Raw genomic sequence first — 26,184 nt, 5'->3', positions numbered from 1 at the left:
GTCAGTTTAGCTCCCGTTTTCCAGCCCAGGAACGGCGTAAGTTTTCCCTGTAGGGAAACATCAACACTGGCCAGAGCATCTGTGGTATTCTCTTACACACTGCTTAGCATCATATTAAAAAATGTCTCAGTGAGTAAAGTTCTGGCCACCAAGCCTGAGGACCTGCAAGAACACACAGCTGAAACCTGTCCTGACCTCAAAAATGTAGGATCATGTCCCTGCCGCCACAAAATAAATATGATGTAATATAAGAAAAACATTAAAGGATGCCGAGAAGTGGAAGGAAGGTTATAACAGAAGGAAATGCACATGTGACTGGATGCTAATGCCACAGACATAGGCTTTCATAACTATGTCGCCTATGAAAACCGACAGCCGAGTGGGGAACAGCACCAGACACCTAGCCTCCATAAATAACCCATGGAAATTCTAGAACTGAAAAAAAAGCAATCACCTAAATTAAATTGAAAAACATAATGAGATATGTTTAACAGCAAATCGGACATAGCTAGAAGTTGACAGGTTTTGCAAAATGAAATAGAGGATGCTCGGTTCAACTTTAGTTTCAGAAAAACAAGAGAAGCTGGGTATAAATATGCCCCATTCAAAACTTGAGACATCCTAAGATGTATCCAGTGTGTATGTGAAACTCCTTTTAAGGGGATGCTCCTTCTTTTACCTGGAAAAATCAAACCCAGCTGAAGAAGACTCATTTTGCTGGAAATGTCCAGAATAAAAAAAAAAATGAAGATTTAAAAAGAATGAAAAAATTCCCAAGAAGAAAACAAATCAGATTCTTGTTATGGGGAATAAAAGACAAGGAACCCACACCTTTGTCCATCAGAAGGAAGCTGGTGGAAAATGAACCCTTTCAAAGAATCCAGGAAGAAGTACCCTGCCCCATATTGTCCAAGCAGTAAGACTGCTCACAGACTCACCAATGAAAGAAGCCCATGGAATGGATATCAAAGAACTTAATCTCCAACCCAGAGTCCCATTCTCAATGACAACCCTCTTCAAAACCAAAGGCAGGTGTGGATATAGCTTAGTTGTGGTGTTTGTCTCACACCTGAAAAGTTGGAAGTCCCACCCCCTACACATGGGGAGGAGGCTGGAACCCAAACAATACACAGTCCAGATTGCTGATAAACCAGGCAGAGGGAGAAAGAGGACAGTAGATAGCATGCAGAAAAGTGGCCACGTCTGGTGTGCTGGAAAGAGAGGAAGGTAAGTCGTACTCTGGAGAGGATGGCCGGGATGGGAGAGGAGAGGTGAGATCCAGCTCAGACAGTGCCCTGTGGGGCACTAAGGAGAGGGCTGGGGTAAGCAGAGATGGTTCTGTTGAGGACAAACAGGACTGTAGCAGAATTGGTTTATATGTTGTCTTAGTGTGCCTATTGCCGTGATAAAACATCATGACCAAAGCAACTTGGGGAGTTAAGAGTTTCATTTTACAGTCTAGGGAAATCATCGCAGAAACTCAAAGCAGGAACCTGGAGGCAAAAGCTGATGTAGAGACCGTGTAGGGGTGTTACTTACTGGCTTGCTCCCCATGCTTGCTCATCCTGCTTTCTTATAGAACCCAGGACCATCATCAGCCCAGGGATGGCACCACCCACAATGGACTTGACCCTAGGGAATCAATTATTAACAAAATGCTCTGCAGACTTATACCTACAGGTCAATATGGTAGAACTATTTTCTTTCTTTTTTAAAAGATTTATTTATTATGTATACAGTGTTCTGCCCATATGTCTACCTGCAAGTCAGAAGAGGGTACCAGATCTCATTACAGATGGTTGTGAGCCACCATATGGTTGCTGGGAATTGAACTCAGAACCTCTGGAAGAGTAACCAGTGCTCTTAACCACTGAGCCATCTCTCTAGCCTCGGAAGTATTTTCTCAATCAAGATTTTCTCTTCCAAAATGAAACCTGTATTAAGTTGACATAAAATTTAGCCAGAACATGCCAGTAATCAGGAGAAGTACCAACTAAACTTTTTCCTTCTTTTGATTTTATTTTATTGGTGCTGGGGGTAGAGCCTAGGGCCTTGAGCATGCTAGTCACACACTCTTCCATTGAGCTATATCCCTAATCTCCAGACTTAAGTATTTACTTCCCAAAATAAAAATTTTATCTCTAGTTTGTTTCTCTTTCTTTCTTCTTCTTTTTTTAACTATAGAGAAACGTTTTCAATTAGAAAATAGAAGACTATTGCTGCTGTTTGATCCTTCGTCATGCCTAACACAGATACCCCTCAGTCAAAAGGTTAACAGTCTTTTAATGAAAAAACATACATGGATCAATAAACACAAATGATTTCTTCCTTAAAAATATAAAGACATTTCTAATCAAATAAGAACTGAGAGAATGCACCATTAACACAAACTTAAAACACTAGCAGGGATTCTTCAGGCAAAGGGAAACCAATTACAGTGTGAACCATAGAAAGGTTGGAAGAGCAATGAAAGTAAGTATCCTGGTGAATCTAAGCGAACAGTGACTATGTAATGTTAACACTGTTAGACACACACAGAATTAGAATGCATGAAAACAGCAAAGGGTCAGGAAGGGCAAGAGGATGAAAGTGCTCTGAAGCCCTGAGCACTAATGTGACGTTTCTCAGGCTCTCATAAATCCAGACGACAATGCTGAAAGCCAGCACACACCTGCTACCTGTGGTGATATTTCATTTGTATTTTAATAAATATAGCTTGTCTGAAGATCAGAGAGTAAAACAGCCACACTGATCAGCCTTACAAACCAGGCAGTGGTGACACACTCCTTTAATCCCAGTAGCCACACCTGTTTGCCATAGAAACCAGGCAGTAGTGGTGCAACGCCTTTAATCCAAGCACTAGAGAGGAATATAAAATGGGAGGAGACAGCTCTCACACAGCCTCATTCTGAGGATTCCTGGAGGCAGGATCACCATTTCGGACTGAGGTAGAGATAAAAGCCAGTGTCTGGCTGTTTTACTTTTCTGACCTTCAGGTTGAACCCCAATTTCTGTCTCTGGGTCTTTATTAATCGTGCTACAGCACTCAGGATTGCAGTGGCGAGCAGGAAGTCAGCATGAAGTACATGGTGAGAGCCTATCTTTAAGGAAATGGCAGCTGAAGTCAAACGAGGAGATAGGTTTTGAGTATGAGGCCAGTTTGGGGCAGAGTAAGAACAAGGTCAAGTGAACCATCTGCAGCACAAACCACAGGACATGAGTTCGTACCCATAACATCCAAGTGAAAACCCATGCAGGGTGGGACATATCTGGAACCCCAGCATTGAAAAGCCAGAGATGGAAAGATCCCTAGAGCTTGGTGGCCAGCTAGCCTAGCCAAACCAGTAAGAGACAGTCTCAAAAAAAATCAGTGGAGAGCAACTGAGAAGGAAACCCAATGTCAATCAACCTCTGGTCCCCCTCATACAAGCACACACATCCATCCACATGCACATACACTCTCTCTCTCACACACACACACCTTATACACACATACCTTATACACACACAAAGGCTTGGTGTTTGAAAAGAGTAAGGAAGGAGAGACAGATAGAAAGCAGGTGGTATAGAAGGAAGGTAGAAGGCGATCAAGTCACATAAAAACTAAACAGCTAAAAAAGCGGGTGATACAAATATCAAAGAAATAGTAAGATAATAGATAAAACCAAATACTTATAGAACACCCCATTAACTAAATACCTCCTTATGTAGACACTACAATCTACATTCCACAGGGGAAGACTCCCAGGAACAGAGAAGTTGAGTAACTTGTCCTGACTGTCCAACCCTTAAGTCACAGTCACAGGGACTAAGCCCAGCAGCCAACCTTCCCTGTACAGAACCTCCCTACCCTCCTGCACCTCCACCACTCTAGGTCACCCAGATTCCTGCAGGAAGCTCCTTACTTCTCAGGTACCATTGTTGTCATGGTGATTGTGCAAAGGCACAAACTGGGTCTCATCTCTTTCCCCAAATTAAACTGTTCCTGACTGTTACTTACTTTGGTGTACAAATGTAGGTCGTATGAGGTTCCTTTAGATGGTCACTCCTCCCTTCTTTCACCGCTTCTCGTCCTACATGCCAGGAAGGGCCTCCTGGGGCTTCAAGAAAGTGGTTTCCCTTAGGTGGAATGAGGCTATCCTGCAAGGCCTCCAGGGTTAGCCCCTCCTCAGTCACGATGGCAACCACTCACTGAATCATTTCTCTATGTCCAGTACAGCCGGGCAGGCTTAAAAAGCATCATTCCCCTTTAACTCCACCCCTAGACAAGAAAGTTGACTCAGACAAATCAGTTAGCCCAGTAGTTCAGGGAAACACCACCATGTGCCCTCCTTTAAGAGGAAAAAGAGAGAGCACATGGAAAAGGCTACCTCTCTGATCTCCTTCAAACAGGCATAGCACTAGCTGACTGAATGCATGCAGAACATAAGGTAGGGAGGAGGTAGACTGTAGCACGGACTGCAAGCTTGGAGAGGGTGGTGCAGGAGAGCTCTGAAGCAAGCTCATATTAGAGAGATGATTTAAGGGAAAGGAAATGGACCTTCTGCATGCCTCAAAGCTAGCAGGCAGAATGCCTTGAGGAAGAGCAAGGAGGGACTGCTGAAATGCCACATTCACTACCTTGGCCTGTGACTAGGATAGTGTCGGACTACAGAATCAGTGCTACAAGAAGGGAGTTGGTCTCTGCCTTGGAATGATATAAGTGTCATTCTTCTTTATTGGACCTTGTATGAACCAGAGGCTGGCAAAGCCCATCTGCATTTGGTATAATGTCTTGAGGTCTACTCTAGGAGACAGACCGAGTCCTTGGAACTGGAAATTGGATCTGAGTCTCCATCGGTTTTTCATAAACAAAGGAGAGACCTAGGAAATACCACATGCCTGGTCTTGACGTGGGATTCCCCTCTGTATGCTGTGAATACCATTGGTTAATAAAGAAACTGTCTTGGGCCTGAGCAGGGAACAGAGGTAGGCAGGGAAAACAAAACTGAATGTTGGGAGAAGGAAGGATGAGTTAGAGAGAAGCCATGCAGCCCTGCTGGAGCCAGACAGAACTTTAGCCAGTAAGCCACAGCCATGTGGCAATACACAGATGAACAGAAATGGGTTAAATTAATATGTAGGAGTTAGCCAATAAGAAGCTAGAGCTAATGGGCCAAGCAGTGATTTAATCATACAGTTTCTGTGTGATTATTTTGGGGGATTGGGTGACAGGGAAATGAACAAGCAGCCAAGCAGCCTGCTGCTACATGGTCTTAATTACATATTGAAGTCTTGTATTACCAGCAACTCAGTTGCTCTTACAGAGGGTGAGTTCAATTTCCAGCACCCACATGGTGGCTCACAACCATCTGTCACTCCAGTTCCAGGAAGAATCTTCCTATCTGGGTGGGCACCAGGCATGCACAAACATACATGTAGGAAAACATTCATACACACAAAACAGTAAATTCAAATTCAAAAAAGAAAAGTGGAGCTGTTTAAACCAGAAGAGCAAGCCAAGTTAATATAGCCCTGATAACCATACAGGGTGATATCCACTGGACTACACATGCAGAATCTGTCAGAGAGGAGGTCCCTGTTCTCCCTGTGTAGTGAATGTGGACAAGGAGAGGAAAAATGTGATGGTGAGCCAAGATCTCAAGAGACTCCCAAAGGCTTTGCATAAGGTAGACCCTATCCACCAGATCAAGTCCTGGACAACCCACATGGAGATGCCTAAAAAGGAGGAAGAGCCAAACCCAACATCTGCTGCAGTCTGGAGCCCACCTGGGGAAGGGGCACTGGCTTGGGGTGACATGTTTTCAACCACTTTCTGCTGGCTTAGGCCTCAAGTCTCTCATGGGGGCTTTAATACAAAGGAGACATGGAATAGGTCAAGGGGCTTTGCCACACTATTGCTTTCTCCATGAAAATTTCAGAGCTAAAATGTGTTTGCAGACACTGAGCATTCAAGTATTTGAAAATAATCCTCCAAATTCACTGGCAACAAAGTGGCCTTTAGATATTTCTGTAAATATTGAATTTATATATTTTATGATACGTGAACATGTGCATGCATAATCAAACCTCTTTAGTAAACGGTGTGCTGTACTAAGCTAAAGGAAAACCTTACCACTCCAACTTAGAGGAGGAAGTGCTGTTTTGGATGATCCAGAGCGGTCTACCCAACTCTGCCACGATGATGCTGTGCTCCCATGGTACTCACTTCTCTGGAGAAATGGCTGGCTGGAGTATTTACCCAATGAGCAAGGCCAGCTCAGAGATGCTATTCTCAGCTTAGCTCAGGCATTCCCACCCTCAGATAAGACATTAAAAACTGGTAAGCTGGACTTTTAAAATACACTGGAGAATAGTGAGCTCTGTTGCCCCCAAGTGGTCATAAGTGATACAACACCACACAATAGAGAATTGTCTTTGTAGGCAAGATAGCTAGAAAATAAACAAAACAAAAAACTCAGAAGAAGATGGTTAAAAGCCAGGTTCTGGGAGGCTGAAGAGATGGCTCAGTGATTAAGAGCATTGGCTACTCTTCCATAGGACGTGGGTTCAGTTCCCAGCAGCCAGACAATAGATCAGTCATTAGAAACTCTAAACTCCAGGGGATCCAAGAGTCATTTCTAGCCTCCCCCTGGGCACTAGGCTCAGGCACAAATGGTGCACTTAGACAAATACAAGCAAAGCACTCATACGCATAAAATAAAAAATAAAGCAGATACTATGTGTTTAAGAGGTGAGAAAAGGCTAAGGAAAGAGTACTTTTTAATGTTACAATTTCCTCTTATCACCAAAGAGGAGCAATGAAGAAAATCTGTTGGAAGTGAGGCAGAATGTGAGCTCTTTCTATGTAGCTAAGGACATCTAGTCTTTCATATCTCTCATTATATCACTCATATAATTGTTGACTGGGAACAAGTATGGATGTGATCTTTTTACACCACAATTGTATGGGGAGTTGGCCAGTCTGTGTGGTAGTGTCCTGTAACTTGATGTTTTTACCTGAAATGCTGCAACTTTAAAGCATTTTGTTATACAAAATCAATGCAGTACAAATAGTAGTCAACATTTAAAAAAAAAAAAACTGGTTCGGCAAGGGGGAGAAAAAAGGAGTATGTCTTGAAGAAGGCATGTAGTAAATTTATTATGTTTTGTTACATTTCCAGTTTTCTCTTAATTCCAACTGTATACTATATAACCAACTGCTGTCTCGGAAATAAAATGTTTTAAACATAAAAATATAAATTCTGCTTCTTAAAAGTGCATACACCTTGAATAATAAAATATACAAATAAATAACAGAAGGCAGTGACATACCTCATGCACTTGGCCTAAAATAATTTAAAATGTAGGATACACTTTCTTCCAGCCTGCAGGAAAGACACTCTGCCATCCTTTTACTGAAGAATTTATACAGAGCTCACTATGGCTCATGAATGACACCAAAGCATTTTGTGTACAGTGATATGACATGCAACTTTTAAGACAACTAGAGAAATAAACGCCGCTGTAAATACACAAGAGAATCAAGAAACCATTTTGGTAATGAGGCCCAAATTCAATTTTAACCAGTGGTGAGAGGCACAGTCGGTGAGCAGACCTACACAGAACACAAATGCCTACAGGAAAGACCGACAGAACCGCAAGTGCAGAAACACAGTCCCCCAGTCTGGAATAGCACCTAGGAAAGTTCATGCTGCGTGTTCACAGCAGCAGAGAGCTCGACTCTGGGAGGCCGTGTGCCAAAGCTGTTCCAGCTCTGATTTTTCCTGATACCCTTACTCCTTAAAATATGAGCCATGTCAGATAAACTGTTTTTCTCCTTTTTGTAGGCAGCCTGATGTTCAATGGGATGAGGCCACACAGCACAGTAGATTATTTTGAAGATGGTATAGTGCACCTGGCTCACCACAGATTAAAACCAAACTTTTTGTGCCTCTGTAGGTAACATATACTGCCAAATTCCTGGATAGGTACTGATTTAATTACATGAAAAAATAGCAATGAGAGCGTCAAAATAATTTCAATAGAACGTTTCACATTTGTTTTTAAATTTAAAAGGACTCCTAGAGCTACATTCTGAGTAGGAAAGACCTAGAGTGGAGTGCAATCAGAGCAGGGGGCCCGTGTAGCCTGTGGTTTGTAACCGTGCTGTCAAAAGCAGAGCAGGGTCTGCATGGCCAGACAGCTAGCTTTCTACTGTCTTCTGCCACATTTTCTAACATGGAGTGACTTCCCTTCCTGCATGGGTCTCAGCCCGACAACAGAATCTGAACAGAGGCTCTGGGAATGAATTTGGACCCCTTGGGGCACTCTGCTTGCCACCAGGAAGAACAATCCCAGACTGGCAAGTAACATACCACCCATAAAATGCTTCACAGGTCCAAATCAGGCCTTGAAGTCAGAAAGCTCTTGTCCCCTGAATTCGAGCAGGGGATTGACAACTTCTTTTAATTTTCTTGTCCAATGCAACTGGAATTCCTCCTGAGTACTTTGTATGGCAGTGATGATTCTTGCCATAAATTGTTGGCAAAGAGATGGTGTACCACATCCTTCTCGATTCTGACTGGAATAAGGAGAGAAAGTCACCCAGCATCAAAAGCCTGGGAGAGGCCCAGGCCTTCCAAGTCCCTTGATGATCCTAGTGACCTTGGGTGACTCATTCAGAAGAGGCCTCAGGACAGTATATGTATGAGATTCAAAGACATCTTTCACCTATGCTATGAGCCTCTGCCCCATCCCTGCCCCATGGAAAACAATGGTTTTAAATGAATGTGAGTCGGATCTAGACCTGAATACATTGTTTAACACTACCATACATTCCACATCCTTAATCTTACTGAGATCAGTGAGTGGGAAGTCCCAGAGTCTTCCTAAACACCTCCGAGTCTCTACAAAAGCATTTAAAAATTGTTAGCACTATATGAAGCCACATCTCTCCTTGTGATGAACGACACCAGAAGATATAAAAAATTAAAATCTATAGAAAATGGCAGGTTATTTCTTAGAACAAAATACTTTAGGAAAGTCTTCAGGCTAAATACAATATATACACCAGTGTATGTTCAACATATCCAATCCACTCCTGCTTGCAAAATACTATTTTACACACAATCTCACCAATGATAATTAAAAAAAAAAAAAAGACTGGCAGAGAAAGAGACGCCAAGCAACCTAAAATTCACACTCAGGTTCACCTACACTGATGATGAAGCCACGCTTTAAAAATTACAAATTCAAAAATAGGGCTCCAGGATCTGAGTTGTCTTTTTTCTTTTTTAAAACTCAATGTTTGGTGTAGTTTCTCTGTATGCTTTTCAATCGGTTGCTTGCATAGGTAGTATGAGCATGCTTTCTGGGTTAGAAGGAGAGCATGCAAAACTGCGGGGTAAAAATGATCGGTCATGCTCAAAAGGCAGCTAGGAAGAACAATTTGGGGTCTGATCACAAGGCAGCACGGGACCCCGAGCACTGACTGAAACAAAAGCATGATGTCCCAACTGAAGGTGCAGTCAGCTGAATAGCAATGAGCTCTTTATAAAACTCAAGCAAGAGCAGCCTGCATACTAGCAGCTAAGTTGTCTTTATGGTAGGCACTGGTTTGCCAGAAAATTTTTCCCTTCTCAACTCCAAAATCTAAGTATCAATGCACCTCCAAACCATGTTTTATTGAAGCTGTGCTTATGATTTGCATCCTAGCTCAAAAGTCCAAACCAGAACACTAATTACCTTTGTATTCAATGACAATGTACACAGGAAACTGTAACTTCTGCTATTAGTAATCTATCAAAACTTAAAGAGGGTTTATCTCAAATGAGCTTTCTTTACAACTCTTTAATCCATATCCCTTAAGCTGCCACGACTGCTCCCTTAACACACCACTCCTACTTATTAGTTAGACGGGTGACAGTGCATCCCACCCTCAACAATCTCCATAGCCGTCTCATAGAAACACAGAGGGTTGACTCTAATGTAAAGTGACCAGATACTAGATTTTAACCACTATACAGGACAGACAGCTCAGTCTGATCCAGTGGCCAGAAGACCATAATGTCTCCAGAGATAAACAAGGGCACTTTTGATTTCGAGACAAAAACTCAAGGAACCTCATGTCTTACCCAACCATAATCTGTTTGGGTGTTTTTAATGAAGACCACCACTTCATGGCAGGCCCTGTTTGTTTTGGTGTCTCCCAGGACTCCTCAACTACAGCAGACTGCTGAAGCTTTCTGTTTGGCTTTGCAAAGCAGGCCCAAATGAATTAAATGTGGCACAGCACAGATATACCACACTGCTCTATTGATTGGACATGGCACTACTCACTCTCAGGCATAAGAAGAGATAAATGAGGTTGGCGAGGGTTGTAAGGGACATGAGTAAGCATCATCATGAAGGCAAGGAGGAAGGCTGGCTTAAGGGATGGTGTAGCCTCATGCGCAGGGTGTTCTACAGGAAAAGAGCAAGGATAAAGGGGGGCTTATTTAACATCCCCCCAAAAATTACCAATGCATCATTCTGTTGGTTGGTGCTGTGTGCCCACGGGGAATGACTGCCCTAACCAGGCTCAGTATGTTCACTATATCCAAATCACTGGGGAAAGACTGCAGTAACTTAACCCTGCCAGAGAACTGAATGAACCAAGCAGCAATGCTCTCATAAGCTCTTTCACTTCAGACAACACTGTCAGAGCAGCCTTTTCTGGGTCTTAAACACACCCCAGCAGTAAGGAATTAGATTGTATTGTTTCCCAACCTCACAAGCATGGCAGCTTCATAGCCTAGAAAATGATGATTTTTTTCTATTAAATTAAATATGAAATAAGAACTAAATTCCATATACATGCATCTTTTCAATTTTATTAATTATAGAAACTGTCTTTCTTGATCCCATGGAAAAGTAGACACTTGAGGATTTTTCTGTTTTGTTTAAGAAAGCATGATACATGTGGGAGGGAGAATCCATTCCTACTGCATTCAAGAATAAACTATGTAGTACTGTGAAAATTAAACTAGCTTCTAGTCATCTTAATTATGGCAAAACAGCTTGTTATTAAAATCCTTTGTCTTATCACACTCTAATTCTAAGACCATTTCAGAGGCTCAAATCACACAAATGCTCAATTCCTGATACTGATGGCCTCACATTTGATGCTTTTTTAGAAAATAAAAGACAACAAGATAGGTGGCCAAACACTGCTGGGGTTGACCGTGTGCCACTGAACAATGACGACATGAAAAGGCAGCTGTCACCTCAGTCACACAAAGGGCAGAGAGCCTGGAGGCTTTGGGAAGCCACAAGGGGCGGGGGAGGAGGAACAGAAGCAGACAGTATAGGACTGAGTGCAGTGGGCACTGCACACACACACACACTGGATTGTGTGGAGCACTGTGGTAACGTGCACAAAGCTGAACACCTAAGCCTCAAATACCACAAGGGCTGAAAATCCCAGTCACCCTGAACCTGCAAGCTACCAGCTAATGTCCATATTAGCAGCAAAATAAACTTAACTAGTGGAAAGTACTTCCCAGGAGGTATTCTTAACATAAAGAACAAAAGGACAGTGCAGAAATCACACCGCACGCACATATGCACCGCGGCCACGTCACAGAAATACTGAAGAGGGAGTTCATGTGGACCTGGGAACCATGAGCTTTAGTATGTAATAATACATAAACTCAACATGCTATATTTAATGACAAAGTGACAAATGCTACTCTGAGAATCAAGACCACAATTCTCTTGATATTAAAAAAGAAGAAGAGGAGGAGGAAGAGGAGGAAGAGAAGGAGGAGGAGGAGGAGGAGGAGGAGGAGGAGGAGGAGGAGGAAGAAGAAGAAGAAGAAGAAGAAGAAGAAGAAGAAGAAGAAGAAGAAGAAGAAGAAGAAGAAGAAGAAGAAGAAAAAGAAGAAGAAGAACAAGAACAAGAAGAACAAGAAGAAGAAGAACAAGAAGAAGAAGAACAAGAAGAAGAACAAGAAGAAGAAGAGGAGGAGAAAAGAGGACACCAAAAAACTGGACTGGAAAGTATTTCCAAGTGATTTCCACAAGGCTTGGAAAACTATGTTTTACCTGTGAGAATCCAGAGAGGTTTGAGGTCCCCCTTTTCATCTATAGTAATGCGATTGGCAACTACATGTCAGAGGGAACATATGCCAGACTCTGCTTGAGTTCTGGGTCTGAGGTTAACTCTTCAGGACAGAGCAGACATAAAAGAGCTATAGAAAAGCAGTCACAAGGAAGACTGACAGGTACAATCCAAAGTGCATGTGCAATGCTTTGTCTCACAACACATCACCACACCACCAGTGGCTCTTGGTAGGAGGCAACTTCTTTCTTTTCCAAGCAGCAAGACAAGGCAGTAAGCATGCACACAAGGGGAGTAGGAGATCCTCAAACTTCTAACAGAAAAAAGCAACATCAGGGGAAGAAAATGATAAACTCAGGCTTCCAGCTTGGAATAAACAGTTCAAAATTCCAATGGCCTTAGCCAGAAAATTTAGAATGAAAAAAATATTAGTGACTAGCTTTCTGACTATCCAAAAATTGCCAAATCTTAGAACATATCCAAGGAGTCAAGACAGACTAGGGTATGCATATAAATGCAGATATGAAGGTAGCAATAGATTTTCTGTCTACCTCTGAAACCTTTACCCATGGCAGTAGGAGAAAGGATAGTCACCCCCCCCATGTCATCTTCCTCTTGAACCCATTTATTAGTAATGTACATCCATCCTAGCCTAGCTGAGTATATATACCTGAGAAACATTAGTGTTAAGATATTGCCCTTACAAAGACTGGTAGATGGGGCCAAAGTGCAGAAAGCAAGTTTTCCCTCAGTTTATGTTGTTGTTAGCGTCACAGTTTTTGTTTTGTTTGTTTTCTAAGCTCCTGATGGCACTCAACAATCTACATGAAGATAAATTCTACTCAGATGAAAACCCAAGTCAAACAATTCATCTGTTTACACACTGATAGCTTAATTGGTTCACAGGTTTCCAAACCCTAGTGTCCAACCAAAGTCATTAGAGTTCTCTAGAAAAAAATAGGTACAATTGCTAAAGGGACTATCCAGATTATTTTCTACAGTTATTCCAGTTAGCTTGGTATCAATGCTTTGCCTATGGCTGCTATTTGGTTCAATGGCAGAATAAGGCGACGCTTTTAACAATTTGAATTCCACACACACACACACACACACACACACACACACACACTCATATTCTCTCACATAGTCAGGCATATAACCCCCCCAAAAAAAAAATACAAAAGAAAAGCATAGAGGGCTTTGGTGGGAAGGGAGTTCTAAATAAATAAACATCTGTACAGATAAAACACCCGGATTGCAGAAGATCACTGGGGTTTTTGAGAAGGCCGTGCAGAGGTTGGCATGCTAGAAGACAGCTTTTTGGAGCCTTTCTCGGTGGCCAGCCTGCTACTGGGAGACAAAGGAACTCCGGAATCTAGCTGGGAAGACTTGGATCTTCGAGCAGATAGCAAGGAATGTTTAGCAGAAGCAGGGTCCTTTGAGACAAGCTGTTCTTTTCCAACTGCATTTGTATTTGGCTGCTGTGAGCCTGGGGACTGATGGCCTTTCTCTGCCTTGTCATCTGTGGTGTTCTTACTGACGGACTTGACAGAGCTCCCACCAGCCTTTTTGGACAGCAAGGTTGTCTTGCCAAGATCAGTAGACCGCCGGGTTTCTTTCTGTCTCAAGGCTGACTTAAAGAAGGACAGTCCTTTGTCCTCAGACTTGCTGTCCCTCTTCAACCCAGAGCGCACACTTGTGCTAGGTGAGCGCAGGCTGGCCATGGAAGAGCTCCGAACGTGTTTGCCATCAACTCTGTTGTCTCCTGATCTGGCCTGATTCACCCGAGGGGAGCTAGGTTTGGAGGTGGAGGTGGAGGTGACACTGGCTCTGTCAGAACCTAAGCTTTGTCTGGAACCCTCTCTACTCAAGCTCCGGTCAGAAGTCCTACTCTTCCCAGAAGGTAAGGAGCCCCTGGTGGCAGAGCCTGGGGCTTTTTTGGCAGATATGGAAGAAGAAGAGTAAGTGAAGGCAGAAGCAGACTTTTGCTTCTGTGGTGAAGGAGATGACATGGATTCCTGGGACCTGGGGGATGATTCTTTTTTGGGTTGGGTAGAGGCAGGGGATGAATGCCTTCCACTGGCCCTGGAAGAATCTGCTTTGCTCCGACAGCGGGCAGGTTTCAAGGAAACCTTCACAGGAACAGGTGAAGAAGGGGATGGACTTGAAAGAGAAGATTCCTGGCTGGCCAAGGCTGGCCTCCCCTTCCGCATGCTCTTCTCTGGCTCAGAAGTGCCTTTGGAACTAGGGGATTTCTTGGTTGTGCTCTCTGGCTTCTTTGTGAGGGAGTCTAGGTGGCTTGGAGGTTTCACCTCTTTGACTGGAGAGCTGTCAACAGAATCACTCTGATCCACATACGCAATCTGGTTATTATTATCAAAAGGATCAGAAATGGGGGGCAAGCAATCCCCTTGTGCTAGATTTTTGTTTGGTGTGTCTACAACACCGGAGTTCAACTTTCGAGAGTCTGACTCATCTTTGAACACACCTTCCATGACAGCCAATGGGGCCCGGCCCACAGCCTTGTGCTCTCGTCTATTGTGACTGTCACTTGGTTCCTGGTGACTACCAGAAAGGTTCCGTAGACTACCAAAGCAAGATATGGACACTTTGTCATCACCTGCCTCCCCAATCCTTTCAAGGGTGGAGGCAGACCCATGGATCGGGGAGTCCCCTGAGAAGCGGGAAGGAGAACTGGAGCGCATCTGTAGCTTGGCAGACAGGGACCAAGAAGGCCGCATGCAATTTTCATTGACGGCCAAGGGGCTGGTGACAGAAGATCTGGATGACAGGCTTTGGCGCTGCACACTTCTCACAAATGGTCGAGTAGAAAAGCCTCCTGCATAGCAGAGAAAATTCTGTCAGACTAAATCATCAAAAATTCTTAGTAACAACTTAAGACACTGAAGACAGAGCAAGGGCAAGCCTGGGGGAATGACAGGACCATGACCTTCAATGCCGGCCTGTCTGCTAGAGTCAAGGATAACTGTGTGCTTTCAACCCTTCAAAGACCAGTTTCCTTATCTGCAAAATAGGGTCATTGCTAACTCTCAAGTCGGCAAAATGCTCTCCATCTACATCATCCTACATCAGGGTCAGTACGCTTTCTGGAAAGACCCCGTCAGTCTATTAGGCTGTTCAGGCAACTGCTCAGCTCTGTGACCTTACCATAAAATCAGCCACAGGTGGCACACAATCAGGCATGGATGATTATGTTCCAAAAACTATGGAAAAAGCAGCCATCCACACGAGGCCTCTGGCTATAATTTGATGACTGTTGGTCTAATTAAAGAATTAAATAAAATCTAAGAAGTCTGTGTCCAGCAAGGATCCGGACACTCCCAGATCTTCACTAAACATGAGCTTCTAACCCAGCTCCTTCATCTTCCTGAAGGATGCCTGGAAATCACAGAATGAATTCCTTGACCAAAATGACACACGAACCCATAACCCCATTGCATGCCCTGTGGAAATAAGTCTGGAACAGGCAACAATGAAAGGGCACCAGTGGGAAGAACTAGAGCCTTGGACATGACACATACTACCTTCGATGACTGGTAGACTAATATTTCCAACAGCTTAAACCTTTCCAAGACGAAGCTGAATTCTGCATGCCTCTGTTACTGCAGCTGTGGCCTTCGTGACTACTAAGAGTCAGGTTCTGTTCTATGTGACCCCTGAGCATGACTAAATGATGATGATGCTTAAGAAGATATTGATTTCACCAACCAGACTATTTAAAAATAGATGGAGGTAAGCTACTTCTGGGTTTATTGTTAAAACAACAGCAAATTCCAAATTTACAGGACTGTGGTGAAAATAATGTCCACCTAAATAGGTATAGGTTCACTAGTCAGCTTTTCCTAAAATATTAGGAAAGAGAAAGGGCTTGGCAACAATAGTCCAATATATTCCAGCTCACACAGAAAAGAAGTAAAATGCCAAAGCGGGTAGAGCCAGAGCCAGGCTGCGGCTCTCCTAGTTTGATTTCTTTCCAACTACCTCACATTTTGGCTTCATTTCCTTTTCTCAGAATTACCCATCGCCCCTAGAAGCAGATTAAAGCAACTGAAATACTGGCAGCAAGTGAGTCTCTTTGGAAGATGAGTCACTGTCTTCATTATGGATGCTGAGCTCACTCTCTCCCACTTTCAGCTCTTAGTACGTTGGCTGCCCAGTCCATACCGTACCACCTGGGGTTGCTGATAGTACTAAGGGCTATCCTGTCAATACTCAAGCATAAGTGAAAGGAACCAAGAAAAAACCAAATACACAAAATGCATTTCAATATTTAATCAGATTTTCTCCAGTATTGATATTGTGACTATGTTTAGAGTAGAGGTCAAGCTGACCCAATGGTGTCCTCATTAGCTAAGAACACAGCTCTACATGAGGTAGTCCCAGGCAAGGTAGAACATCTCTGAGACCTAATAGCCATCCTGCAAATTTTAACAAAAAAGTGTTTATCTGTACACTGGAATACAGAAGTGGAAAATAATGAAGGAGAAATCCTTGAGTCATAGAGAAGCCACACTCAGTTATATACCCCTACTCTTTTGAGTTCTACAGTCTGCTTGTAAAAAGACTGTTCCTAAGCCTGCAGAAACTGTGCTTTGTTTATGAGTTGCCATTTTGGAAATCTGACACCAAGAACCACACCCACCATCGTCTTCACTCCTTTCCCCAGTCATCTCCACAGACTCAGAGAGTGAAGCCAAGGAGGTGCGTCTGGAGGAGGCTGCAGAGGTCACGCTGGCTTGCTTGCTCCCTGGGAGCCGGCTCACCCAGTGCTCACACAGAGAAGAACTTGTAGAACCTGTAAAAAAGGAGATGGGTCCTAAGGTCAGCCAGGGTCCTGCACTGCACACATCCTGTCAAGCTGCTGTCAGTCAAGCCAGAGATTTGTGTTCTCGTTCCAAAGAAAAACTCCCAGAACTAAGTATCCCTAGCAAAAATGAAGAAACTCCAGGCAATTCCTACATAGGAGGGTTGCAGAAACAAACTGCAAATATAGAATAAATGTTTTCAAAAGCAACACCTAATCCTGGCAAGGGAATAAATAGTGAAACAGAGACTGGCAGTGATACTGAACCACCCAGAGGAAGAGCAGTAATACAGACACTGTTTTTCTTAGCTTCAATGTCTTTTGGACATTTTAAAGCCATTTTATAATACTAATGATACATGCACATGCATGCACCAGCACGCACCCACACAGTAGGGGGTATGAATCTGCTGTATGTTCATCAGTACTATCAATTCCGGGGGTTACCTTTAAATAGATGTTAGGGTAATAGTGTGCTTATTGACTACATGAAGCAGTACTGTCTTAAACAGACCTAAAGTGACTATTGTTTCTTAGCACATCTCAGATTCTGGAATGGCCCAAGAGTCAAGTGAGCAGCCTACCCACTGAGAAGGCCTCGCCTCCTTGCTTTGAGCATAAAGGGACACTGATCACCATTCCCTGCCTCTCCTCCTATTGATGTATTACCACGTTTCAAGCTATTTTCTTAAAGCCACAGCCTGCAGCAAGAAGCATGCACCTTCCTCTCATCTGATTATCTATGGCTACATTCATATTGTGTGTGGGACTCATTTCAACATTTACTAACATAATAGGCTGCATCTCATCAGCAAAACCAAGCCCTCAATCAGTTAACAGCAGTCAATCTTCCCCCTAACGGATTAATTTTATGGAAGAAAAAGAACTCTTTCTTTCTAATGGTCTTTACAGTTTATAGAATACTTTCACATACCTTAACCAATGGTAAGCAACCAGTAACCCCATTGGGCAGGTGTTAGCAGATGGGACATGTTCCAAGATAACCTAAACCTCCAGGCACTTAACCAACAAGTAAGTTATAAGTAGTTTGTCTAGGCTCTGTCTCACCTCTATGTGAACTCTGCTGGTCCATGATAGTTCAGCATCCACCCCAACTTCCTTGGTTGAAATCATATTAGTTCCCAGATTAAGTGGAAATGTGAAAATTAATCTCATCAAGCTTTCAATAATGAAGCCTTCTGAGACATCCTTTGGCCCAAGAATTACAAATTCCTGCTCTGGGGGAAAAAAAACCACCAACAACAAAAAACCAGGTTACCTGCCACCGAGCTATTAGCTGACCATGATGGGATGGCTGTCCGCCTCTGGTAGAAAAGTATGTAAGCTGTCTGTGTGCACACCTCATCTTCTGACAGCTGCTGCACATCGCTGTCATCGAAGCAATACCAGAGACCATCCACGGAGTTCTTACAGTACGCTGCCAAAGAGAGCCCACTGTCAGCACCAGCAAGGCCACACACTACACACTCTACCCACATACTTTACATTTACTTATGTCCTTTATATTTCACTTACATAATTAATTCAATAGCATTTTAAACTGCCCAAAGTAACAGAAAGAGATTAACAAAAACATAAATCCAAATTTCATATCACACCTAGGCAGAATGTTCAAAAAAATTCCTAAGTATTCCAATTTCATAACTATTTCATCTCAGAAAACTCGTTATACTTCTAAGTAGGTCTCAACCAGGGACAATTTTCCTACTAGAGCCACTTAGCAATGACTAGAACACTTTGACTGTCACAACTGGGTGAGTTAGGAGGTTGGGGTCAACAAGTATCTAGTGGATAGAGGCTGGGCATGTCCACAATGCATAGGAAGCATTCTGCAACACAGAATATTCACTCAGTCTCACAGGGTAAAGAACTTTGGTTTTTGTTGTTGTATCACTTTAGTGCTTAGTAATGACATAAAGTAATATGAACAGCCACCAACTAATATTTAAGACTTATCATAATCTAAACATCTCATTTAATTCTGAGATTTATCATTACTACAAATTTACACAGCCTCAGAAAGACTACTTAGAGAGCTGGGGACATAGCTCAGCTGGTAAAGTGCTTACCAGGCAAGAATAAGAGCCTGAGTTCAAGTTCCACCACCCAGTCAAGTCATATCAAGTCCTAAGCTCCAGAAACCCTGTCTTTAAAACCAAGCAAACAGAAAACAGCAACAAAAAACAAACAAATACAAAGTAGATGCACCTACTGGTACCCCTGGCCTCCACACACACTCCACAAATACAACCATATTATCCTACACACAAAGACCGCCTACCACATAGTTGTGCAGTTGGTAGATATGGCATTTGGGTTTAAATAATCCTTTGGCTTGTGCTTAAAGTCCTACTGTACCCTACCCTTTTCCTTCAGGGGAAGCCTAAATGATCTATAGATATTCCTTGGCAAACCTGAGAACACAGAACTCAAGAATACATACATGGAGCCTTCTCCCCAGTTTCAACTCTAAGATAGAAATAAAGAACATTTAAGTACCATCAAGAAAAAAAAAATAGGAACCAGCAAGAGCCAATAAAAACCTAAGAGTCTAGGACTGGGAGTGTAGTTCAGTATTAGATATGTGCTTAGTGTACCCAAGAACCTGGGTTCAATCACAAGCACCAAACCTATGCCAAAACCTTGAGGTCATGAAGTCAAAGTCATACTATTAGGCTGAATCAAGGGATCTTATAAAGCTTGGTCCAGAAAAGCAAATTATTATCACATTTCTCAAAATACTAAACACGGATGAATGCTAGAATATTCAGTAAATGCTGACACCGACTTAGGATGGCCTTCAAGGTCAGGGCATATACAATCCTGGTAGGCACCACAAGTGATTAGGCCAGTTCACTTTTGCAAGTATGGAACCATAGAGATGAAAGGGACCCAGGTGAGGAATTGTTCCTAACGAGACAGGTCCTAAAAGAGAAACAAAGCCTCAAAGTGTGGGAGGGAGAGATCAGTTCCAAATCAGAGTGAAATAGAGACACTCAAAACAAATGGAGTCATAGCAACAGCACGGGCTGGGCTAATGGTGTCAGGCCAGACTAAGGCATACATGGCCCATCTGGAGAGGAGGCTGCTATTCTGGAGAGGTGAGTGGGAGCTGAACTGCACAGGAGCCACACCCACCAAGAGAAAAAATAACCTTGCTCTAGTGCAGTTTGTTTGCTCTCAGAATGGGTTGTTTTCGGCTGTGGCATGGAAAGGCCAAATAGTAACTTACTAAGAAGCAAAGTATTTATTTATAAATCTATTTGCGTTTCTCCCTAGCACTGCCTTCCAAAGTGCTACTCAAGCTGTGGCACAGCATGGCATTTGTCCACAAAAGGAGGCACCAAAACAAAGATAAGCATTCAAAAACATCTAGCAATATGATACTGCTGTTAACATTTGCATTTTTACAAAACTGACTTATAAAGGGTTGGAAATGCTAAAATAGAAAATATCAAGGCCTTTATCACAGATGGTTTGAGAGGCTCTGTTCTAGAATTGTTGCACAAGTTAGCTATATACACAACATGCAATTACAGCAAGAATCGTCAAAGGCATTCTAGTGAAAACTTAGAATATCGCCAGCTTAAAAAAAATCTGCTAGGCCCATATGATGGAAAGATAGAACCAACTCACTCACACATGTATCCTCTGACATCTGCTGTACTACCAGAGCCCACCACAAATAAGCAAATAAATGTAATTTAAAAAAAATACGTAAAACCGAGGGATGTTTCTCTAAACTGTAACTGTCAACATTTAGAGATAAGACAAGCAAGGGTTTGCCTTAAGAACAGGAAAGGAAGAGAGATGACTTCTCATGGCACATGGTGGGAACCTACTGCTAGGAAGGCAGAGTCAGGCAGGTACCTGGGGATCAATGGACAGCCCAGGTCAGTAAGGGACTGTCTCAAAACAAGATAGACAAAGACTGAGGAACAATACCCAAGGCTGTCCTCTGGCCGTCAAACGCAAACCCAAATACACACATAGAACAGAAAAGAGGGAAAATATAGTGGCTCTCAACCTGTGGGTCAGAATCCCTCTGCATGTCAAATGACTTTTTCACAGGGGTCACTTAAGACCATCAGAAAGCACAGATATTTACATTACAATTCACAACAGTAACAAAATTACAGTTATGAAGTAGCAACAAAAATAATGAGGAACCGTGTTAAAGAGTTGCAGTATTAGGAAGGTTGAGAAGCACTGATTAAAGTATGTGAGTACCTCCTAGGTAAGGGGCAATGAGCAGACAAACCCACTTCTGCTCATCGCTGTGCTTCATGGGCCCAGATAAAGTGATCTGGCCAAGTTCTAAGATGGGTCAACGATCTCATCCAAGCTCCTTTTACTAAGTCACACTGCTTCTAAGGGTTTTCAAATCGTTTCCAAAGTCTGTCCTAAATAAAGAACAACATAATATTCTGAAATCTAGCACTGTCCTATTTTCTCTAACAATTCCTTGCCTAGATAGTATATATTTTGCAAAATGACTTCCTACTGAAGTGTAAATATTAATCAGAAATGTGGGCAAAGAGGTTAATATAGTGAGTAGTTAGTAGATTTCAATTACTTCTATGACCCTTTCCACTCTAAGAGTAAAAAATATTCAATCTCATGACTCAGCACCCAAGAACACAGACATTACTAGTAATGTCAGAAAAGCAAACATCCAACTAGAAATGCAATCATCACACAGTGGCCGCTATAAAAATATACAAAACAACAAACACTGCATTGCCATCTAAATAGTGTTTTTGAAGAGTGCAAGGTAAAACATATTTAAGCTACTAATGTCTTCTATGAAGTGAGAGCACCTTGGGAGCCCTTTTTCTCCTTGCCAATACTTCCCAGACGAGCAGAAGCCAAATTGTTCTTGTGAACACACCCAGAAGGCTGGGTCGTTCCTCTCAAAATCAGCTGCTGTTGGCAGAGTTAAACTAAAAGGGTTTCAAGAATGAGCGATTATAGCTAGTCATCCTCCTATCATCCTGAACTGAAAGAGAGCATGCAAAGTTGGAAAGGCTAAACAACACTATCACCGTGCCAATACACAGGGAACTGGTGGCTAACTGCTATGAGAAGAATCTACAAGGAGAGTCATCAACATTAAACATTTTAAAAAGAAAATAATACATGTTTAGTAATGGAAATGGTTGCTAGTCAAGTCACTTACTAGAACTACATTCTGAGAAGCTCAATGTTAGACAGCTGTCATCAGACACTAATACAACTACAAAAGCTAAGATGCTACCATATCATTAAACAATATCATCTTTACAGGACCACTGTAAAGATGTGGCTCTCATCCTGAGCCCATACAGTAGTGTTGCACAAACAGGTTACCAATCTCAGACAGCTTCTCCTCCCCTCTCCTGGGTTTACCTCCACTACCACTTACTACACACATGGCAGTATCCTTAAATTTGATTTTTATCTGCATCTCTGCCTACTTGTTTCTACTCCTAAAAGATACACAGTGGGATTTAGTCACCTGTGATGTGATAAGAGTCTATTACAAGCTAATTACAAAGTGTTTAATATTTATGAGTGAAACAGACCAATATATAGTCACATCAGTATAAAATAGTAAATGTATCGAAGAATTACTACTGATGAACCTTAAATAATAAAATAAAGCAGTTACAAAGAACTAATAATACTGTGTGGTCTTATGTACAAGAGGCACCTAAAGTAATAAGTTCATCAAGTCAGAGTATGGGGCTGTAGAGGTTGGAGGAGGGAGAGCATGGAAATTACTGTTTAATGAGTTTCTGTTTGAGAAGATGAAAAAGTTCTGGAAATGGATAGTGATGTGGCTATACAACAATGTGTTCTCAATGCCACCAAACTGGACACTTAACAATGACTAAAATGCTAAGTTTAATTATGTATATTTTAACCATGATTTTTTAAAGGTTAATAGCCTTTTATCTCGCTATGCCTGACAAGCCCATTTCACAATAACATTCTTTTCACCTCTCTCTATAGACTTCTTATGCTGAACAGAGTTGCTTTTATAATGCAAAAGTAAATTTACCCTTAAAAGAATAAAGACATCATGAAAGTGGCTCATGACCATTCTAAGTTAGGGAGATGCTAGAGTCTCAAAAGCATCACATAGCTATAATATGGAGGCACGCTGGGTAAACAAGAGTGGCTCCTCAGCTGTCTCGTGCAAACATTCTCCCATCAGGTCTGCTCAGAGCTGGCAAAAGGCACATTGAAAGAGAAAGGGAGGTTCAAAGCTACAAGCAAACAGCCTGAAGGAAGCGTCAGCACAGACACGCAGCCTCTCGCACTGCAGACCTGTGTAGTGCCCCCCTTGCATGGTGCCATGATGATTGCACACAGCATACAGGTCATAGATGTAGTCCTCAGGGTCCCTCCCGAGTCCATAGGGCCGTCTCCATGGGGACCAATGAGATGGCAAGCTCCAGCTGCTCTGACTTCTCTTAACCACATGAGGTGTCATGTCCAGGCCAGTCAAGGGGAACTTGACCATGTTCTGAAGTTTCATGCGCCTGTCTCCTTCCTGTTGCAAGAAGAAAAACAAGTTCTGATGACATTTTAATGCAAGCAGATGGAAGCTCAGTTTAGCATGAAATGTGGGCCCTGTCAGTTAAATCTTTTTGAATCACCTATTTGATTTCCCCAAGACACATAGTAGGGAAACAGACTGCCAGTGTTAACTGTGTACGGGAACAAGCTTTAGTACCACTTAAAGTAGAACCAATGAGGATCAGCATGTTGGGGAAAATGAACCTCTGGATTCTCATTGCTTTATCTGTCAAAGCTTTTGGGAGTGGGGGAGAGGCAAGCTTAGGAGAGAAGTGACAATTTCAGGTGATTCACCCTGACACTTCTGTCAGATGCCAGAAGATAAATAGAGTATAACTACGTAATGGGCAAACCCAACACCCAGCAGAGAAGAGGTATTCAATAAGCAGTGATCTGTTCCTCCCTACTTCTCCAACAAGCACATTTACTTGGCTGAACTTAGCTATTTAACCAACAATTTTGAAGAATCTGTATTTTCCATTAAACCCTGTGGAATATCCTTGAAACCTAAAAAAATCTGTTGAATGAATATTATTGTATGTTTTCTATGTCCAAGAGAACATTTAACAAACTAATTAGACATGGATGTGAACATTTCAAGGATTTATGATGGCTCTATTAAAGAAAAATACACACTCACAGGAGAAAAGCTCCTGAATGGGGGCCAGGATGAAGCACGGGGCCTTACTGTAGTGACGAGGGCAGCACTGAGGCTTGCCAGAAGGAAGCGATGTCACCAGAACTGAGAGTGAAGAACTGTGAGCAGTGTGTACAACATGTTAGGAAGGGCAGTTACAGAGGTTAAGAAATCAATTAAAAGACTGCAACTGCAGCCGGGCGGTGGTGGCACACGCCTTTAATCCCAGCACTTGGGAGGCAGAGGCAGGTGGATCTCTGTGAGTTCCAGACCAGCCTGGTCTACAAGAGCTAGTTCCAGGACAGGTTCCAAAACCACAGAGAAATCCTGTCTCGAAAAACTAAAAAAAAAAAAAAGACTGCAACTGCAACCGCAACCTCCTGAGCAATAACAGAAAGTCATTTAGTGGGAAGGCGACAGCAAACAGGAGTAGATACACAAGGAATCCATGGAAAAGCCAAGTCAATCTGCACAAGTGGCTGCCTAGATTAGATGATAAGAAGTCAAAGACACTGCCATTCTGAGTCTGGGATTCTGGAAGGAAAATGAAGGAAATTCGTTAGCATTAGGGGAAGAAGACAGAGAAGGCTGGACTAGAAGTTTCAATCAATTTCCCATCTACAGAGCCCAAGCGGGATGCCCAAGGCAAGTGCCATGCTTCATTATCACAGACGCCCAGCTCTGAAATTTAGAAAGTTTTGGGAATCTGGAGTAGTCCCCTAAGTTCCACCTTGGTGCTTGGAAACACCCAGGACTGGGAACTAGGTGTGTCAGCCTTGCTCCATCTTAAGTCTGCGTACTTCTTCATCCCTATTGCAAAACTCTATCTGAAGTCAGCAGCAGCCTTCATGATGCCTGCAATACTTGCAACTTTTCATCTGCTGCCCACCCAACAGTGAAAGGATCACTTCAAAACACACATTTGGCATTTGCTGCTTCTGTTCAAAGCTCTTCACTAAAATCTGACTGCTTACAAGGATATGCTTGAACAACTGCTCTCTATCTGCCTTTCTCTTCCATCTTAGCTCCCATCATCCATCTTCTGGAGTGTGTCACCCCACTGCCTTGTCTTCAGCCTCGTCAGGCCCCAGGTTCAGCATAAACTGCTCATTCTGTCACATGAAGGTGCAGTCCTGTTTCTCCTTCTCATCTAGCAAACAGTTGCTCACTTTTCAGGCACAAACTCTCTTGAATTCAGGCCACAAAGGCTCACTACAGTTCACATCTCATCAAATTCTCTTACAATGGGGTTGTCTACGACATTCTTCACCTCAAAAGGTAGACAGACTTTTTTGGGGAAAGTGACTCACAAAGTAGTACAACAAAAAGCAGATATTTGTATCTATTACTCACTCCCCCCCAACTATATAACAGCTTCATGAAGCAGGGCAATACTGTTTATTACTTTAGGTAGAAATAGGAATTCTACCTCTCTCACAAAGGATCTCTTCTCAATCATAAAGTAAACACACTAAAATTTAAGAAAAACATTTACAAGTCTAAAGCAAACCCTCAAGAATAAAGTAAAACACGTACATAAACTACGTGAACAAAATATTCAGGATTAAAGGATCACAGGATAGCCAAATTTTGCTTTAGAAAATATGACTATAGATAGGGTCAGTCAAACATGTGGAGACATTCAGACAACATCAGTGGGGTAATCTAACAGAGTCACCAAAGAACCCACAAAAACCACCAACAGGAGTCAAGAGAAACAAGGTCATGCTAGCTTTCCCCAGTGACAGGATTTTCTCACCTGGCGGAATCTCTTGAGGTGTATAATAAGCACATCAGGCAGAGTCCACAGGCTTAATGTGATGCTCCCCTGTTGCAGCTGCTTGCAGTGTGGGCATCGCCATGCGTCATCTGGAGCAAGCTGGAAACAAGGAGCGGACTTCCATTAGGCACCACATAATCAGTCTTTGTCATGGCAGACAGCTGAACTACTTTCTTGCCCAGGGCCTGGTATCACTCTGCATCTCTCTGTAAGCTGCACAGGACAGCCAATGGGATAACACAATCACAAGTAGCACCTGGCCAGTGTGGACAAAT

The 26,184-nt window shown here is 42.6% G+C and overlaps 1 protein-coding gene across 1 annotated transcript in view; it reads right to left on the bottom strand.

Moving 5' to 3' along the window:
• Positions 1-7,116: 7,116 nt before the first annotated feature.
• Positions 7,117-26,184, bottom strand: part of Usp31 (ubiquitin specific peptidase 31) — a 64,905-nt gene continuing 45,837 nt past the window's right edge. The window contains exons 12-16 of the mRNA XM_057777338.1: positions 25,889-26,008; positions 23,241-23,466; positions 18,187-18,345; positions 16,746-16,898; positions 7,117-14,921 (exon numbers count right to left, since the gene is read on the bottom strand). Of these exons, the coding sequence (XP_057633321.1) occupies positions 13,348-14,921; positions 16,746-16,898; positions 18,187-18,345; positions 23,241-23,466; positions 25,889-26,008 (2,232 nt within the window). The 3' untranslated portion in view covers positions 7,117-13,347. The remainder of the gene's footprint in view (positions 14,922-16,745; positions 16,899-18,186; positions 18,346-23,240; positions 23,467-25,888; positions 26,009-26,184) is intronic.

Source organism: Chionomys nivalis, chromosome 8 (genome assembly GCF_950005125.1).
Source record: "Chionomys nivalis chromosome 8, mChiNiv1.1, whole genome shotgun sequence".
Taxonomy (NCBI): Eukaryota; Metazoa; Chordata; class Mammalia; order Rodentia; family Cricetidae; genus Chionomys; species Chionomys nivalis.
This window is presented reverse-complemented; position numbering and strand designations above follow the sequence as displayed.